The following is an 18,714-nucleotide window of genomic DNA, read 5'->3' as shown; positions in this document are numbered from 1 at the left end:
TTGCAAATTGAACCGGAAGTGCATGTGATAACGACGTGATATTAGACAAATCGACATCAGATAGCATCTGGGAAAAAAATCACCGGACCATTTTATTTCGAATAAAACCAGAAATACATGTGACGTCACCGGGATCAACTTGTCGCTTCATAATAAAATCATATAATACAAAAAAACACACAATGCAATCGACTTAACTTACTTGTATCCAAAGCGAATATTAATTTTTTTCACCTCAAATCGCGCCACGGTAGTTGCAATCAGTGACGTCAGGTTCATTTCCGGTTTCAATCGAAATAAATAGTTGTTTCCAAAATGCAATCGGATTTTTTAGTATCGTTATCACATGAATTTTTGTTTTAATTCGAAATAAAATGATATTGTTATTTTTTTCTATATGCTATCCGATGTCCTTTTGGCTGATATCACATCGTTATCGTGTGCATTTCCGGTTTCATTCGCAATAAAACGGTACGTTATTTTTTTTTGCCAGATGCTATCCGATGTCGTTTTGTCTAACATCACGTCTTTATCACATGCATTTCCTGTTTTATTTGAAATAAAAAGGAGTGTTTTTATTTTCCAGACGCTATCTGATGTAGTTTTGTCTGGGGACTTTTATTTTGAAGGTTGACAAAGTTCGATCTGAAGGAGGTTTTTCTGAGGCTGCCTTCGTCTTTCCCTCACTTCTGTCCATCTTTTGCTTAAAAGTAACATGCTTTAAGGACTCTGGTGATCACGGTCTTTTCCTAATTCATCATGGCGACTCCCGGGTTGTATTTGGAGCGCGTTGTTTTTTGTCTGCTTTTTTTGGCTATTTTTTACAATCCCGCTCTTGCGCAACTGAGGTACATGATTCCAGAAGAGCTGGAAGACGGCACCGTTGTTGGAAACATTGCGAAGGATTTGGGGCTGGATCTTAGCGTGTTGAACGCACGTGGTTTCCGAATCGTCTCTGGACCTGGCGAACCTTTGTTCCAGCTCCAACACACCGGCATCCTTAGCGTCCACGGGAAGATCGACAGAGAGGAGGTTTGCGAGCGAATCGCAACGTGTGTGATTAAGATCGAAACTGTTGTGGAGAATCCTTTAGAGGTGCATTATGTCAACATTGAGATTTTGGACGTGAACGATCACAAGCCCACCTTCACGGACAACGAGACGCGTTTGGAAATCTCAGAGTCGGCTCTACCTGGTGCGCGCTTCCAGTTACAGCGGGCTTTGGACCCGGATAGCGGGAGCAATTCCATCCAAACCTACAAACTCAGTCAGAATGAGCATTTCCGGCTGGAGGTTATGGATAGAGGGGACGACGAGAAGATCCCCGTGTTACACCTGCACAGAGCGCTGGACAAAGAGACAGTGCGGAGTCATGGGTTGCTGCTGACGGCGGCTGATGCAGGAAAACCTCCTCGGTCCGGAAACATGAATATTATTATTGATGTTTTGGATGTTAACGACAATATGCCGATTTTTACCAAAGAGTCATACAGTGCTGTGCTTAACGAGAACCCGCATGTAGGGACCACAATCCTGCAGGTGAATGCAACAGATTTGGATGACGGTTTAAATGGAGAGGTGGTTTATTCTTTCGGCAATAATGTGGACAGTAAATTGCGCGAATTATTTGAAGTTGATGCAGTTAGTGGGGAGATATTTGTTAAAGGAGCGATCGATTTTGAGGTAAAAGACAGGTACCAGCTTGATATCAAAGCTTCAGATAAAGGACCTGTTACTCTATCCACTGAGAAAAGTGTCATAATTAAGATTTTAGATTTGAATGATAATGCACCTGAAATTGAGGTGACGTCATTTTCAAACGCCATTCCAGAGAATTCAAAGCTCGGCACTACAGTGGCGTTACTGAGTGTGAACGATAAGGATTCAGGGATTAATGGAAAAGTGATTTGTTCTATCAGTAATGAGACTCCTTTCGCTCTGACACCATCTTTAAAAGACAACATGTACTCTATTGTAACCAAAGCTCATCTGGACAGAGAACATCAGGCCAGTTATGAGCTGACAATAACCGCCAGAGATTCAGGTGAGCCATCTTTGACCATGTATAAAACTATCACAGTGACTATTTCAGACGTGAATGACAACAGACCGGTATTTTCAGTGAATCCAGTTGTTTTTCATATATTGGAAAACAATGTTCCTGGAATGTTATTGTTCTCAGTCAGTGCCACAGACAGTGATGAGGGCGACAATGCTTTAGTCAAATATAGGATCATGAGATCTATAGAAGGGTATAAAGGAATGTCAACTTTCCTCAACATGAACTCTGAAAATGGACACATTTCTGCTCTGAAGAGTTTTGACTTTGAGACAGTGAAGAGTTTTCAGTTCCAAGTTGTGGCCACAGATTCTGGAAGTCCGTCACTGAGCAGCAACGTGACGGTGAACGTGTTCATTCTGGATCAGAACGACAACCCTCCAGTCATCCTGTATCCAGTCAACTCCGACGGTTCTGCTGAAGGTGTGGAGGAGATTCCCCGCAATGTGAACGCAGGACACTTGGTGACTAAAGTCCGAGCTTATGACGCTGATGTAGGTTATAACGGCTGGTTACTGTTTTCACTGCAGCAAGTTTCTGACCACAGTCTCTTTGGTTTGGACCGCTATACAGGACAGATCAGAACTCTTCGCTCCTTCACAGAGACGGACGAGGCTGAACATAAACTGCTCATACTGGTCAAAGACAATGGGGACGTGTCTCTCTCAGCAACAGCTACTGTGCTTGTCAAAGTTGTGGAGCCCAAAGAGGCTTTTGCTGCTTGTGATGTGAAAAGTTCAGCCAAAGTGGACGAAGAATTCTAAAACTATGAAGCGCACTTGAAATGTTTAATCTCAACAGTGCGATTCTACCCCCGATTGTGCTTAACGACCTCGATCCACTTTAAGGAGATGAACATAAATCGGTAAAAAATGCTTAATTTGTATTTTTTGAAGCTTGGATTGTTCACGCATCGCGGAAGTCAAGAGGCTCTCGCGAATTAATACATGCTTAAAAGTGACTATATTGTATATTTTTAGGTGTTTCAACTCCATAATGTTGACATTGTTTTATGAATGAGTAAAATAAAGTATGTGTTATTTCGCTTGATCCACTTTATAATCCAGTGCGCTTTCCTATGAAAATAGAATCTTTCATTGAAATTGCGTTTATGGACATATGTTTTATTTTTATTTAGCTGCGATTATGAGCGTCTACGTGACGTTTGTCAACATTAATCGCGATCCTGCAGAGGTGACGTCACACACGCTAATGAACTGATCCTCCAGCGGTGACGTCACACCACAGGAATAAAATGAGATATTGTGCTTGTTTGTTTAAAAGCGCCATGAATACAATTGTAGATGTGTGTTTGTATAAAGACAAGAAAAGTTTTCCAACTGCCGCACACGCCACTTCCGCCAAACTTCCTGATGTTGACGTCACAATTGTTGACAAAGATCGATAGCATTTTGTCCTCACGTTTGTGCAGTATCTTGACGGAACCAGGTGCGCGTCACTCGTCTATTGAGGTAAGATATCATTATTGCTTTAAGACTCAGAAATAAGGTTTCATTGCGTGTAATGTAACTTTCTGTGGTGCGTTAACACGAGAGCTAGAGAGCTAAAACTTAGCCTTTTCAATTATAATGTAACTCACACATGTTTGTTATTTTGAAGTACGAAAATATATTTATATTCCAATAAAAAGTTTGCTATATTGGTAGGTCATGGTAGGCGATTTATTTTATTAATAATAATACTGATGAGGCTTTGAAGGATCTTCAGAGCATTTGAGGAGCAGCAGCAAGTCAGCATGACGTCACTCGAACCATGACTCGGACCAGAAACTACTACACACAAGTCTTCGCTGAGGACGAGACCATCAACGTCGTACAGATTGACTCTGATGGTTACTCGTGACATTTGTGTCGATCTGTGAACATTTGTTTGATATGAAACCTGTAATAAAGCACAATTTGATATCATTTTGAATAACGTCCCATAGTATTCATCATCAGTGCACTAATGTGTTGTGAAAATGACTATTGGTGATTTAAAAGTTGTAAAAAGGTCTCTATTTACCCTGGTTTAAGATCGACATAGAGTTCAACATGAACAATATTCAGGCAAAGCAGACATCATATGTTAATGAATCATGAATGAATGAATGCTTTATTTCGAACATGTTACATAAGAAAGTAAACTTAAGAAAAACAAACAAAACCAATGACATTAGTCCAACAATAATTATAGTCAAACAATAATATTTACCCAACATGTCGAAAAAGTAAGAAGGATGAAGCATAAGCTTTTCTATACCTAACCCTTCACTACTCAATTATTAACCATCAACACCCAAAGTATTAAACAAAATACAAACATAAACAAACAAACATGCAGCAAAACACAGTGGAGATATTTAAGATATAAATAGAGATAAACCACTGCTTTCTTGAAATCATCACACTTGCAATAACTTTCATAATTGTGTCATTCCATGTGATATGGATAAGCAGTAAAAATTGATTTAATTCATCAGTAATAATCATCGTTTAAAATAGCAACTGAAGAGCTATTTGTAAATTACACTCAAACTATGAAATAGAAGACGAGCACGTCTAAAAGCTTTGTGAGAGCCACAGTACATGTTTGAACTTTAAAATATACATATTTATGTTATTGATAGGTGACTCAGGACTGCTGTTATACTATCAGAAAACTATACACACCAACATGATTCATTTGTTTGTAGTGGCCTGTGCTACATCAAAGGGTTAATTCTCTATCTTCAAGAGGCATGAAGGCCCTTGTAAAGCTGATATTTATATGACACATTCAGATGGTCTCCTACTATCCTGTGAGAAGTTTGGTGTCAATGAGTCCAAAAATGAGGGAGGGGTTGTCATTCTTCTGTCAAGATCGTCTCTGAGTGTAACAGAATAAGCAAACCTGATCCTTCAGGAATGGATTTGGGAACTTTTTTTCTACTTGGACCTCAGAGCTGATATTTGGATATGTTATTCTAGACTCCATTCTGAGTTGAGCTGTGGTGGTTTGATGTTGCTATGAACTTCCTGTGCCCCATGGTATCATGGGAAACTTGGAGAAATCTGGACTTTGAAGCTCTATAAATCGACCATTGTTAATTCAAATGATCTGAAACTTTTAGAGGTTCTTCATGTTCCATTTGTACACATATGTTTTCAAGGGCGTTTTTCTAGGTGCTTCCTGAAGCTACTTCCGGTTTGGGAGGGCCTATCATTATGGTTCTACCAGCATATGATTTTAGAGGTGTAAGAGGTCACGCAGACCAAGTTTCATATGTCTGAGGGTCACAGAGGTCAAATAAGAGCAAAAGAGCAACAGTCATTCAGAGCAAGAGAGAAGTGTACGCACCGCCCCCCTTTTAACCAGCAGGCTAAGACGGGATTGGCTGGAATGCAAACAACCTCGTCCTGCTACATGTCCATAAACGCAATCTCAATGAAAGATTCTATTTTCATAGAAAAGCGCCCTGGATTATAAAGAGGATCAAGCAAAATAACACAGACTTTATTTTACTCATTCATAAACGATGTCAAGATTATGGAGTTGAAACACCTAAAAATATACAATATAGTCACTTTTACAGGACCTTTTAAGCATGTATTAATCCGCGAGAGCCTCTTGACTTCCGCGATGCGTGAACAATCCAAGCTTCAAAAAATACAAATTAAGCATTTTTTACCGATTTATGTTCATCTCCTTAAAGTGGATCGAGGTCGTTAAGCACAATCGGGGGTAGAATCGCACTGTTGACATTAAACATTTCAAGTGCGCTTCATAGTTTTAGAATTAAGGTAGCCAAATGACAACAGCGACACGTCACGTCACGTTACCATGGCAACGACGAGTTAGGGGGGTGCTCTGTATATTACTGGGTGACCCGGGTAGGCGAATACCGACGTTTTTGTCCCCCCTGTAACGTTACCTTAGGGACGCCAGGGGGACATTGCACGGCGTAGGACGGTATGACGCCTTGGGTGTGAGGACGTGTTGGTTGACGGTAATGCAGTGCTCCAAATCCACAGACTACACTTCTAAATATCTCCAAGAGACCAACTATGATGGAACTCTGTGTCACAGCATCCAGTACAGTTGGACCCAGAATGAGTATTGGATCTACTATAGTTCCTGGCAGCCATGCTAACACTCTGGTGCTGCCTGACAGGAGGAGAATTTCAGAGGAGGTAGGATGATGTTGATCTCAGTATCATAAAGATCTACTAATCACTTAATCAAGTAAAAAAAAGCTCAATTTCATTGAGAGATATAAACATATAAATACTTCCAAAATATATTGTACTTTGGTTACTTAAAATATGAACTTGTTGAACTGCATTTTTATTTCTGGTGTGTATTTGAAATTAGAAGGACCTATTAGGTATAATATTAATGGAATAAAAAGTAAATAAATAAATAGAATTTCCCTATATAAGTATATAGGAGTGACACAATTCTCTCTGACTGTATTTTTGTAGCCCTCAGAATGTCTGTTATCATGTTTAATATATTCTTACAGGTTCCTTAAATTAATTTAATGCTTAAATAAAATGTCCTATTATTTTACACTCTTAATAAAACAAAATTGAATTGAATTATCCATAGGTTTATTAATTTTCATCTCATATCATTACATCATTTTCTATCTTTTCTATCATTTTAACATGTTTCCTCCATATCAATTTCATGATTGATACACATGATCTTTAAATTAAAAATATATTTAATAATAATAAGTAAGTAAGTAATTAATATAATAAGTTATGATTAATCAAATAATGGCTTCTTTTGCAACCTTGTATAAAACGTATACATTTTCAAGCATTTAAAATCTGTGTTTCCTTTTCTTTTATCCATTTCTTCATCCTACAAATATAAATGGTTATATTTGTGAAAATTCTGATTAAATGTTTAAACTGTTTTATTTGGTTGCTGCGGTCAAAGTCTTTGCTAGCATTGGGATTTTTACTGAAATGGGTGAACTGTTGTGACACAACCACAGGTGAGTGTGGGTAAAGTAGGTTGAATTTAAAGTAAATGTATCATAGCAGGTTGTAAAAGGTTTTGAGAGGTCAGAGTTTGATTATTTATATCATAACATGAAGCAAATGTAGATATGAAGGACACTTGTGTGAGAGATGCTGCGCTTGATATGAAGAGGGAGGGTGTAAAATGAAAGTGATCCATGGTAGCTACAAAATAAAGAAAGCTGCCCCGAGCCCTTTTGTGTTTGACACTTTAGGTTACAGAAATAACAATAATATATATTTTTAAATGCTTCATTTGATAAAGGATCTTGCATGGTAGTTTTGTGTCTGTTTTATGATTGCAAACATCACACTTTTTGACACCATCTGAATCAGAGGGGCAGCTGTGATGCTGCAGATTAAATGAATGAAGCATGTCTGAATCTGAAAGAGAGCAGCAGTGGATGCCGTCAGCTGCTCCGCCGAGACTCTATTTTAGGCGGGGCAGGGACTCATCCGCTTCATGATTTTAATTATCAATGTAACACAGTTTTTGGGAGCCATTGTATTGAAATGAATGTACCATTTTTACAACACCTTTATAATATATACCTTAAGTAGGACGTGATCAGCTGTGTGTGATATAAATCAGAGTGTCGTTTTATCGTTTATACGAGGGTGTTGAGCTTTAAATAAATGAAAGGTTAGTCACTGTGAGAGTACAACGTGTCAAAGAGACAAAAAAAAGGTGTGGCAGCTCTTTGTTTTATTCATCTAACCTCATTTTAAATCGATATGTTTATTAATGTTTTTTACCACCATCTATTTTCTCAATCACGTCTTTTTTTTCCACTGTAACTAGGTCAGACTTACTCACATGTGTGAACGTCTCCACGCTGAGATTCTTAGCTGAACATGCTGCGTTGCCCATAGCAACATGCATGGAGATCCACCTCCCTAAGTCTTAGCAACAGCAGAGGAAGTGCACGAGCGAGGAAGGGAGGGATGGAGAGAGGAGAAAGGGGGGAGGGGGAGCAGCTCTGCATGCCCTGATGTGAAATCACACAGAGATGTTTGGATGTATCAAAATTAAACAGGAATGTTGAGAGGAAATAAGAAGAGCAGGAAGTAGGTGAGATCCTGTGAGAGACAAACAAATGGGTCGAACATATATCTGCTGTCAAATCCTCTCCAGTTAGACGGAGTGTAGAGGAGTGAACGTGTGTGGGGAGAATCATGGTATTTCAATGTCAGTTTTTGAGCTTGTGTTGGAGAGCATTAGCAGCTTTACAGTGGTGAGTGGTTCCTAAAGAGCAGATGCTTAGAGAAGATTTATTGCTGTGATTAAAAATCAGCGCTTTTAACAAGTTCAGTGTGATGTCAGATCATGTCTGCGCTCTCTAGCAACACACTTTGGTTGGCTGTGACTTCAGGACCGCAGATGCATGACACACTGGGTCTGAATAGAAGAGACAAAAGAAGTGGATGGGTTGCAATTTAGCCGCAACTCAGACTGAAGTTAAAAATACACGGTTCACTGATACTTGCTCCAGTGGCTTTGTTTGTGCGCTTGGCTGGTTCAGGAAGTCTCTGCAGATGTGTGTGCAAGGGTGAGTGTCCAGAAATCATTTACAGATCATGACCTTCCAGTGCATTTGTCTGTATCACATGGCTGCTATTTATCAGGCATTTTCTCATTATGACTTCTTATTCTTTCAACAAGCCAGCTCATGTCAGCAGCTTTATGTGTCTTTTATAGTATATAGTTTTAACTGTGTATTGTTCTTGATTGTTAAGGCGTTTTGTGATTTGTGAAATAATCATGACTTACTTACCTGGGAAACAAAAATCAAAACAAAATCAACTATTGAAACTTTAAAGGTAATGTCAAAGCAACCTACTGTCGCCTCTCATCCATCTCTTTTTTCATCCACTACAAATGATGACTTTTACGAGGTGTAGAATTAATTATGTTTATATATATATATATATATATATATATATATATATATATATATATATATATATTTTAACCATTTGCTTTATGTGTGAGTGTCAGTGAAATTAAATGATTTGTTTTATTCACAAAATTGCAACATCAACTTCCAATAAAATACAGTTGTAGTATACGCATACTGGTATTTCATACATATTTTATTCAAATGTTTATATTATTTATACATTTGACTTCAGATATTATATATATACTTCCATCATTCACTGATATACTTCCATAGTACACTGATATACTTCCATCATTCACTGATATACTTCCATCATTCACTGATATACTTCCATAGTACACTGATATACTTCCATAGGACACTGATATACTTCCATAGTACACTGACATACTTCCATAGTACACTGATATACTTCCATAGGACACTGATATATTTCTATAGTACACTGATATACTTCCATAGTAAACTGATATACTTCCTTAGTACACTGATATACTTCCATAGGACACTGATATACTTCCATATGACACTGATATACTTCCATAGTACACGTATGCTGTCACAGTGTTTGTGTTATAGTTGCATAACTTTTCAAACAATAAAAAAAAAAATATATATAAACGTTGATGAACCTAAATGTTTTGTACATCATCAATGTCTTACTTTAGTTATAGCCAAATACAAATAAAACACATGGATGAAATAATTTATTTAGAACAAATGACTTGTTTATGTATTTTCTTTTTGCCCAGACCATTTTTTTTAATGATTCTTTAATAATATGGATAATACAAAATATGTTTTTACTAATTATGTCACGTAATAATGTCTTAAATAAAGATGCTGACGCTGTACACTTTTTCAATATATATATATATATATATTCTTAATTAAATAAGAATTAGACCTGCAGTGTCGGAAAAAGCATCATCTTTTTAATGAGAAAGCTTACAGCGTTAAAGCAATTGATTTATTTTGGTTTGTGTCCCACACATGTGCAGACCAGATGGTGTGGACTCTCTAGATCTTTTACTGACACACAGTTCATGTCAGCTGAAGTGCAGGCTCACAAGAATGTTGTCCATATTATAAAGTAAGAGTCTTCGAATCAACAATAACATAACAACGTAGCATCTTCTGAGTCTCTCTTCTCTCTCCCTGCTCCTCCTTCGTCCTCCATATTGGATTCATTCCCCATCCCCCAATCCTCCTCTCTCCTTTCCTCATATTCTTTCGAAATGAACCTCGAAACATTCCTTTTTGTTGTTTCTTTGTCGATTTCCCTCTGCTGTTTCGAAATCTAAATTCGAAACATGTGTGTGGCTGTGTGCCTGCAGGGCTGCAGTGGCCGGTGCTGCATATGCTGTTGTGTGTCAGTAGGGCATGTTCCCTCTTTTCGTTTACAGCTTTGTTGGATGATGGCACAGCTCAAAATCAGGTCAGCGGCAGTGATGGTAATCTAATTTATAAGCACAGAGGGTATGAACAAAACAACTATGCTCAAGATCAGAGGTCAAAAATGGCATGCCGAACACACACAAAAACACATACATATGCTTTGTATATTATCATTAATTTAATAAAAAAGATAATTAATTAAATTCTCCAGGGGTTTTCTTTTTAAAAAGGACGTCAGTCTGAGGATGCATGCTTTCCTTCACTGCAAATAAACATTGTTTTTTATTATTTATTACTTATATATTGTTTGCTGTTTGATGAGAAATAACTTTAATATAATTTAACAATATGTTAAATAGTAGGAGTTGTCACAGTTTTAAATGAGGCTGCTTTGAAATCCAAGTAGCTAATACGAGTGGAAAGAAAATAAATATATGAACTTGTTTATTATAATAATAATGATAATAATTATTATGACAATAATAATAATTATACAATAATAATATATTACAACTATATTTTATTAGGTCATCATAAGACTGTTTTCAAAAAGATATAGCCTATTGCTAAAATGTGCTGCTTTATTTTAATGATAAACATCCTATTGTGCAAAAAAAAGAAAAACGAAACAATAAAAATTGAAATGAAACAATAAATAAATAACATATTATACGCTTGTTCTATGACGCACTTTAAATTAGTTTTTATATAATTCGGGTGCTACGTTCAGGCCAAGTCTACTTGGCATGGATTTTTTTTTTTTTGCTCTCATCATGTGACCTAGAACACGATTAGACTGGTTCTTGGCCATGTGTGGCTCTGATATGAATGTGTGTGTTTCATCGTTATATGGGTCAAACCTGCTTCTCTTGTCATCGTCGCGATGACAAACGTATATGACATCTTCAGACGCTCTTTTTGTGTAGCGTGATGAATGATTTATGTTGTGTTTTTACTTGCCTTCATGACCAATACTGTGTGTGAGTGGGTGTGTGACCCGACAGCCTCTTCGCGGCCTGGTTATATAAGCTCTCAGTTTGATTATGTCTCAGTTCACTGGATTTCCAGCCGTGCATGTGGATGCCTGGGTCTTACTATTCCTTCAGATTATCTCTTATCTCCTGCAATGTGAGCTCATGACTTGGTTCTATCAGATGATGATTGATATCTATTAAACCCACTTGAATACAGTAAAAAAAAAAAAAAAAAATCAAAAATATAGTAATGTGTCTTTGACAGACAACGGTATGGCTGGATGGTCGTCATGAATGAAACTGTTGGACAATAACTCTTTTTTTTTCTCATAAGAGAACAGATGTGGCTCTGTGCTGCTCATCTTTGGCATCAGTGCTGATGCAGCCACAACATCTGGTGCTGTAGCCTAGGTCATTATTGCACGTCTGGTGGATTGAAATGACTCAAGGGTCAGTGTAAGTGTCACTCGGGACAATCTTAGCCAAAAAAAGAGGGAAGTGAAAAGCTGGCAGAGAAGTTCCACTTGTCGTCCTTGCTGAGACGGATTATCCTTTTTTTTCAGGTCGTCTGGTTTCTGCAGCATCATTGTCCAGTCATTCAGAGATGCGGAAGTTTGTCTTAAACTTTTACCTGACATCATTTAGTTTAGTTTTAGTTTGGTTTATTTATTTTAAAAGGGCAATGTGCAGTTATATTAAAAAGATGGCTGCACCAGATTTAGCACAATACTACTTTCCATCTGTAGTCAACAAAAGCAGACAGTTTACATAATACATTACATACAAATAAAGCAAAAACATAATAATATACAAAATACAGTACAATCTAATAATGTCAATGATGGTGAGAAGCGATGAAAATCTGTTTTGTATGTCTTAAGAGTCAATGTTTGAGGGTGTTATTTGCTCCTAAGCTTTGGAACGATCTTTCTCTCCCTCTGTGTTTGATGGATCTACTGACTCCTACAAGAAACATCTTAAGACACTTTTATTGTTCAGGCTTTTCCTTGATTCTCTGAGACTCCTGTGTTTGTTTCGGTGTTGTCTTGACCTTTTAAGCATATATTTTATTGAGTATTGTTTTGATTGTTTAAGCGCTTTGTGACCCTGGTCTAGAAAAGCGCTCTACAAATATTACCTATACTTACTTAATTACTTTGCTACTTTTTGTTAGTGTTCTGTTGTCATTCTTGCATTTATATACCTGAGAATAGAAGACATTTTGAAATGTATTTTTTTATTTTGACGTGTTTATTTAATTTTGTGTTTTTTATTTTATTCAAATGTTCTAATCGTTATTATTTTATGTTTTCATTAATGATTTATTTTATTGTTATTGTTTTTATTGATATTTATTTCGTAATGTCTGTCTAGACAGTATGTTTATTTAACTACTCAAACCAACCCAATGTGGAAAATAATAAAAAGGTATCAAACAAAAAACAATTTATTTTCCTAATTTATAATTTTCTGATTTTTCCGTTGCTACCATTACATGTTATCAAGCATGAAGTCTTCTAGCCATCGATATGCAGTGATATCCTCCCTGTTCACAGCATCATATCGAGCGAGTGTATGAATAAAACAAAGACATGGGTGTGGAGGAGGTGTGTGTGTGTGTGTGTGTGTGTGTGTGTGTGTGTGTGTGTGTGCGCTGCACACTCCATCTCTTTTCCTCTCAATCGCTCCTCTTTACTTACACTCGACATCGTTTCCTACATGCCATGATTAGATTGATGTAATCTCCACTGTCGTTTCCGTTCCATCCTGATATTGTTACATTTATTTCCGATGATTCTCTTCTTTCACGCACGCGTTTATGTATTTGGCTTGTATTTGATAACGCCCCCTTCTGTGCTTACATGGCATTGCAGGCTGGTAGAAAATGGCTGACACCTTTGAGGAGCTTATTTCTTTCGTTTTCTCTCCCTCTTTCTTTCACTTCTCGTGTCCCTCAAAGTGTTAAGCTGAAGCCCACGATATTGTCGCTGGTTCCTCTCATTCATGAGCTAAAACCCCTCGATTCTGCAGCACAGCAGTGAATCCAACCCTTCATGTGGATTACTCTGCTTCTTTTATTGAATTATGGAGAGATGATGTGTAGAACCATCTGCTATTGTGTAACACCGACGTCACCACAACCCATAAAAATGTATCTTTATGAAAAATAATGTGTTTATCCGTCTCTTTGGCTGCAACCCCTAAAGACTTTTTGTGGGAAGTTGTACCAATTTAATGTATATTAATATTTTACTTCAAGTTAAAATGAGACATTAAGTTTAGGTAGTTCCTCTAAAGACATTTAAATGAGACTTTGTTTCTATTTTATACATTTTTATTTTTGTCGACCGAAAATGTTTCTTTTAATGAGTTCAGTTTTCCGAAAAAAAGGAACATTTTTTAAAGATTGTAACAGACATTTACTTTATTTTAGTTTAATAAAAACAATAAAATGATCATGTTTTCATCTTCAATATTTTGACAATTTCTTCGTATTTTTGTTTAAAACATTTAATGGGAATATTAACCGTGTTGGCTTTAGTTTATGTGTCGACTCTGAGTGTGTTTTAAAACGGCAAATGACAACTACTAGAGTTATTTTGAAATAATATTATTACAAATATTCTTAGTAGTATTTGCATTCCTGCTGCTACCACTAATACTGTCACTACAACTACTACTTATAATACAACTACTGCTACTTTTAGTACCGTTGCCACCACTATCACGACTTCTAGTATCACTACTACTTGTTGTACTAATAATTATACAAAAACGGACACTATTAGTACTGTTACTGCTAGCATCAGTAATATTAAAATGATCAGTGGTATTAATATGTATAAGATACAGCTAGCAGTTGTTATATTAGTGCTGCCACCACTATCACAACTTCTAGTAACACTAGTACTAGTTGTACTTATAATCATACAACAACAAACAGTATTACTACTATTATTGCTAGCATCAGTGATATGAATACGATCAGTTGTAACTAAGTAATTTTTATTTATATAGCGCTTTTCCAGACCAGGGTAACAAAGCGCTTAAACAATCAAAACAATATTCAATAAAGTATGTACTTTAAAGGTCGAGATAAAACTGAGAACACAACAGGAGTTCCAGAAAATAAAGGAAAAGCCTGTAGTAATATTTATACAAATACTGCTAGCAGGTGTACTTCTGCTCCCACCACTATCACTGATTCTATTAGCACTACTTCTACTTGTGATAAATACTGCTTCTATTATTACTAGTATTGATGCTATTACTTTGAGTACTATTACAACTACTACTAGTACTATTATAAATACCTCTTATAATAATACTAGTTATAGTAACAATAATACAAACTGCTACTAATAATAGTAATAATACTTTTGCTCCTAGCATTTTTCCAAATAGATATGAAATATCAATAAACTCTGAATTAATTTTTTGTACATCCTTATTTATTTATTTTTTCATATTTTCTAGCATTTTCTTATTATTATATTTTTTAATCAAGTGATTGGATTTTATTTTTCAGGGATTCATCTGTGATTTTAAATCACATTTTTTTTAAAATAAGTGCATGTCCCATGCAGACTTTCATTTTTTTAAATCAAAGCAAAAAGCACTCACAATGACGGCCACGCGTGACTGTCATGTAGCGACAACGGCGACTTTTGACTCTTTTTAAAGCTTTGCTTTGCTTTAAAGAAAAGCTTGTGTCGTCTAAAGTGCAGTCTGACGTACTTCTGTCACAGTATTTCCTCGTGAACATGGTTCTTATGAGACCAGTCAGCTTCTGAGAGTGTGTGTCTGTATTTCAAGATTTAGCCGTTACCGATAATACAATGACTTGTAGTAGAGGAAAAAACATGCTGAAGGCTGTAACACAACATGCAGCCATTATCCTAAAAGCATGCAGTAGTGGAGCAATGTCGGGGAACCGCAGTGAGTCGTTGGTGGTTTGGTGTTTTGTTCACGAGCGCATTTTACACAGTAGCATCTCCGACCAGACAAATTATTAGCCTCCTATAAACACAACTTTAATTCTCTACGCACTATTGTCAGAAAGTCTCTGTCATAAACACTGAAGTGTCAAATGTTTAGGAATGAACAGCGACGCGTGAGTGAATTATAAATGAACGAACTCAATGTTTATGCTAGCAACACTTTGGATGACAGTCGAGAATGCACAAGGGTTTAATTGCTGTATCATGTATATGTAATGTTGCTGAAGTCACGCTCGTGTCACAGAGAGCATGAGGTCGAGTCTCAGTGCCTGAGGCTCCCAGATGAACTTCTGTTCCGTCGTGGGCCAGATGGGGTGTTATTTAATTTTTTTTATTTTCCCTCTGTATGAGGTCAGGCCAGTGAGAGATAACAGGATTAAGTCGATCACAGCTGCCCTAAATGCACGAAATCATCTGAAAGCTAATTACTGTAGTAATCCAGAGGAATTTACGGGTCATGGATTAGACAAACGTGGAGAATGTTTAAAAAAACAAAGTATTTTAAGATATGTTTGGATTAAGAGAAAAGCAAATATGCATGACTGCAAAACTTTATTATAATTAATAATATTAATAATATAATGTGTATAATATGATATTTTAACAATATAGTATAATTAAAATAAAAGTTACATTGTTTTTTGTTTTGCTATTCTTCTTGATTTTTTAGGTGTACTGTAGGTTTAATTTAACGTGTACCTATATTAAATCTTTTTTGTGAACTGAGACAATCCTATATGTTATCTTAATAATGTAGTATTTTAATATAACAATAATTATACAATAATTATTATTATTATGAACCAATGAACCAATTAAAATGTTTTCTTCTCATTCTTATAAACAAAATAATAATCTTTGTCACTATTATTGTTTTGCATTTTGTATAAAATGTCTTATCAAGAGAACAACATTATATTTTAAATTTAGTTTAATATAGTTTAGATATATTACACTTTACACAACATAATAAAATGCGTTATTTGGAGAACTACATTTTGTTTTAAAATTGAATTATATTTAGATAAATTACAATTTACACAATATAACAAAATTTGTTATTAAGAGAACAACATTTTACTTATTTAATTTACTTAATATTTATTTACTAATTTAATTACATTTATTTAATTTGATTTGAAAATTAAATTGTACTTGATTTAATTTAGATTTATTAGAATTTACTATATAAAATAAAATGCGTTATTAAGAGAACATCATTTGATTTTAAAATAAAATTGTATTTGATTTAATCTAGATTTATTACAATAAATATATAAATATAAATATATATATTTATATATATAAAAAGCGTTATTAAGAGAACAACATTTAATTTAATTTAATTTATAAATATTACAATTTACAAAAAATTATTAAATGCCTTATCAAGAGAACAACATTAATTTAATTTAATTAAATGTACACAATATATATTGATATTCTGTACCAGTTTATAATAAAGAGACACATCAATATTTATTTTGTTCAGTAATATAACATGCATGTGCTGGAATGAGGCTAATCGTAAAAACAACAACAACAAGAAAACATTTAATTTATCGCCAGATGATATTTATTATTATTTTAACAGATACCCCTTTATTTATTTTTCTCCCGTCTGAAAGTGTGAGATTATTAAAATTAAATGATTCTTTTGGCCCTGCCGTAAACATTAGTGACGCTTATATATGAATGAACGACTCAGCGTCACCCTTGTCCCGTCATTAGTTTTCAGCCGAGAATTCAAGTCGAGCTCTCGTCTCCACTCTGCTAATGCTGACAGTATTCCCAGCTGTCCTGGATTAGAGCTTCTGCAAATGGTGTTAAACGGTAATTCCACTATTGCTCCTCTAATACGATTAGTTAGAATCACCTTGATGATGCCATAAGGTGTAGCCTCAAGCTAAATCAGCCGGAAGAGCGCTTATGTTGTTTACCGATGTCTACTTAAACCTTCCTTGAGCTCCTGCAGATCCTGAGATCGGCCGGAAACAGGTTTAGTCGCAGAGGTACATTTTTTTCATCAACCCACCGTTACGTAAAACTCTATCCTGACCTACATTCGTAAGAGTTTCAAATCAAAAATAACCCTTTTCAATGTCACCAAGTTCAGGTGCTTCAAGGATGAATTCATCTGCATTTCAATAAATAAATGAATCGCACAGTGAAGTGCAAGTCATTGCTTAATGATGTCTCCGAATTCTGTTGAAAGTGGAGCAACGCCACATCTCGTCTATTTCGAGCAGCAGACCAGCACTCTCCTCCATTATTCAGACACTCTTGCTCCACAGCTTCATCAGAACCAGGCCTCGACCTGCACCCCACACACATCCAGCATGACTAACCAGGAGGTAAAAAATAGACGATCGGAACATTCGGATCTTGTTATCTGGGTGAGATGAAGTCACTCGTATGTGATTCTCCTGAAGTAAATCCTTTCTGGCCTTTGTGTTCTTTGTCAATGTATATTGTGTTTTTATTGAAGTTCTCTGGGTCGAAGCTTCAAGTCCCACATGGTCTGAAGTTACACCTGCATGTTTGCTCACGAAAGGATAATACATTTACAAACATTATTCTTTTTACAACATGTTATGATTTGTCGTCTATCGTACTTTTAGTAAAAGTTAACTCCTCAAACCCATATCTCTCTCTCTCTCTGTCTATGTCTCTGTCTCTCTCTCTCTCTCTCTCTCTCTCTCTCTCTCTCTCTCTCTCTCTCTCTCTCTCTCTCTCTCTCTCTCTCTCTATATATATATATATATATACTGTATATATATATATAAATTCATAATTACTTGATTTTTTTATTATTATTTTTTATAATGACTCTATAAAGGCATATTTATTCTTATATCTATTTTCATGGTTCGACTGGTTCTGAGTACAGTTGTGAGGTTGTTGTGCAAATATACATTTTATTACTATTATCATCGGTCGTATTATTACAGGTAAGCAGTATCATATTTATATATTCTCGGCTCTACTCACTACATGCAAAAGAATAAGTGAGTGAGTATCGTATTTGTAATAGAAGTCAAAGTATTTCTAGTACAAATATTCTCACTATTATAAGTAGCAGTATTTGTATTATTATTAATATAAGTAATAGTGGTGATAGAAGTATTAGTAGCAACATTATTTGTATTCATAATAGTTCAAATAGTAGTTGTAATAGTACTCAAAGTAATGTCAGCAATGCTAGTTATAGTATAAGCACTATTTATATCCATATTATCACAAGTAGAGGAAGTGGTAATAGAATTAGTGATAGTGGCAGCAGTATTCGTATTAATATAAGTACCGCTGATCATATTAATATTACTGATGCTAGCAGTAACAGTATTTCTAGTTGCAGTTTTTCTA

At 35.7% G+C, this 18,714-nt stretch overlaps 1 protein-coding gene across 1 annotated transcript; it reads left to right on the top strand.

Annotated features, from left to right (window-relative positions):
* Window positions 1-688: 688 nt before the first annotated feature.
* On the top strand, window positions 689-3,997 carry LOC148072393 (protocadherin alpha-8-like). Its single transcript, XM_087799969.1, has one exon. The coding sequence runs from the start codon at window positions 760-762 to the stop codon at window positions 2,821-2,823; it is 2,064 nt and encodes a 687-aa protein (XP_087656095.1). The 5' UTR covers window positions 689-759; the 3' UTR covers window positions 2,824-3,997.
* The last annotated feature ends 14,717 nt before the right edge of the window (window positions 3,998-18,714 follow it).

Source organism: Callionymus lyra, chromosome 9 (assembly GCF_982586985.1).
Source record: "Callionymus lyra chromosome 9, fCalLyr1.hap1.1, whole genome shotgun sequence".
Taxonomy (NCBI): domain Eukaryota; kingdom Metazoa; phylum Chordata; class Actinopteri; order Syngnathiformes; family Callionymidae; genus Callionymus; species Callionymus lyra.
This window is presented reverse-complemented; position numbering and strand designations above follow the sequence as displayed.

What these genes read in the sequence shown, in the direction of transcription:
- LOC148072393 (XM_087799969.1), top strand. Translation starts at nt 760, where the DNA reads ATGGCGACTCCCGGGTTGTATTTGGAGCGCGTTGTTTTTTGTCTGCTT.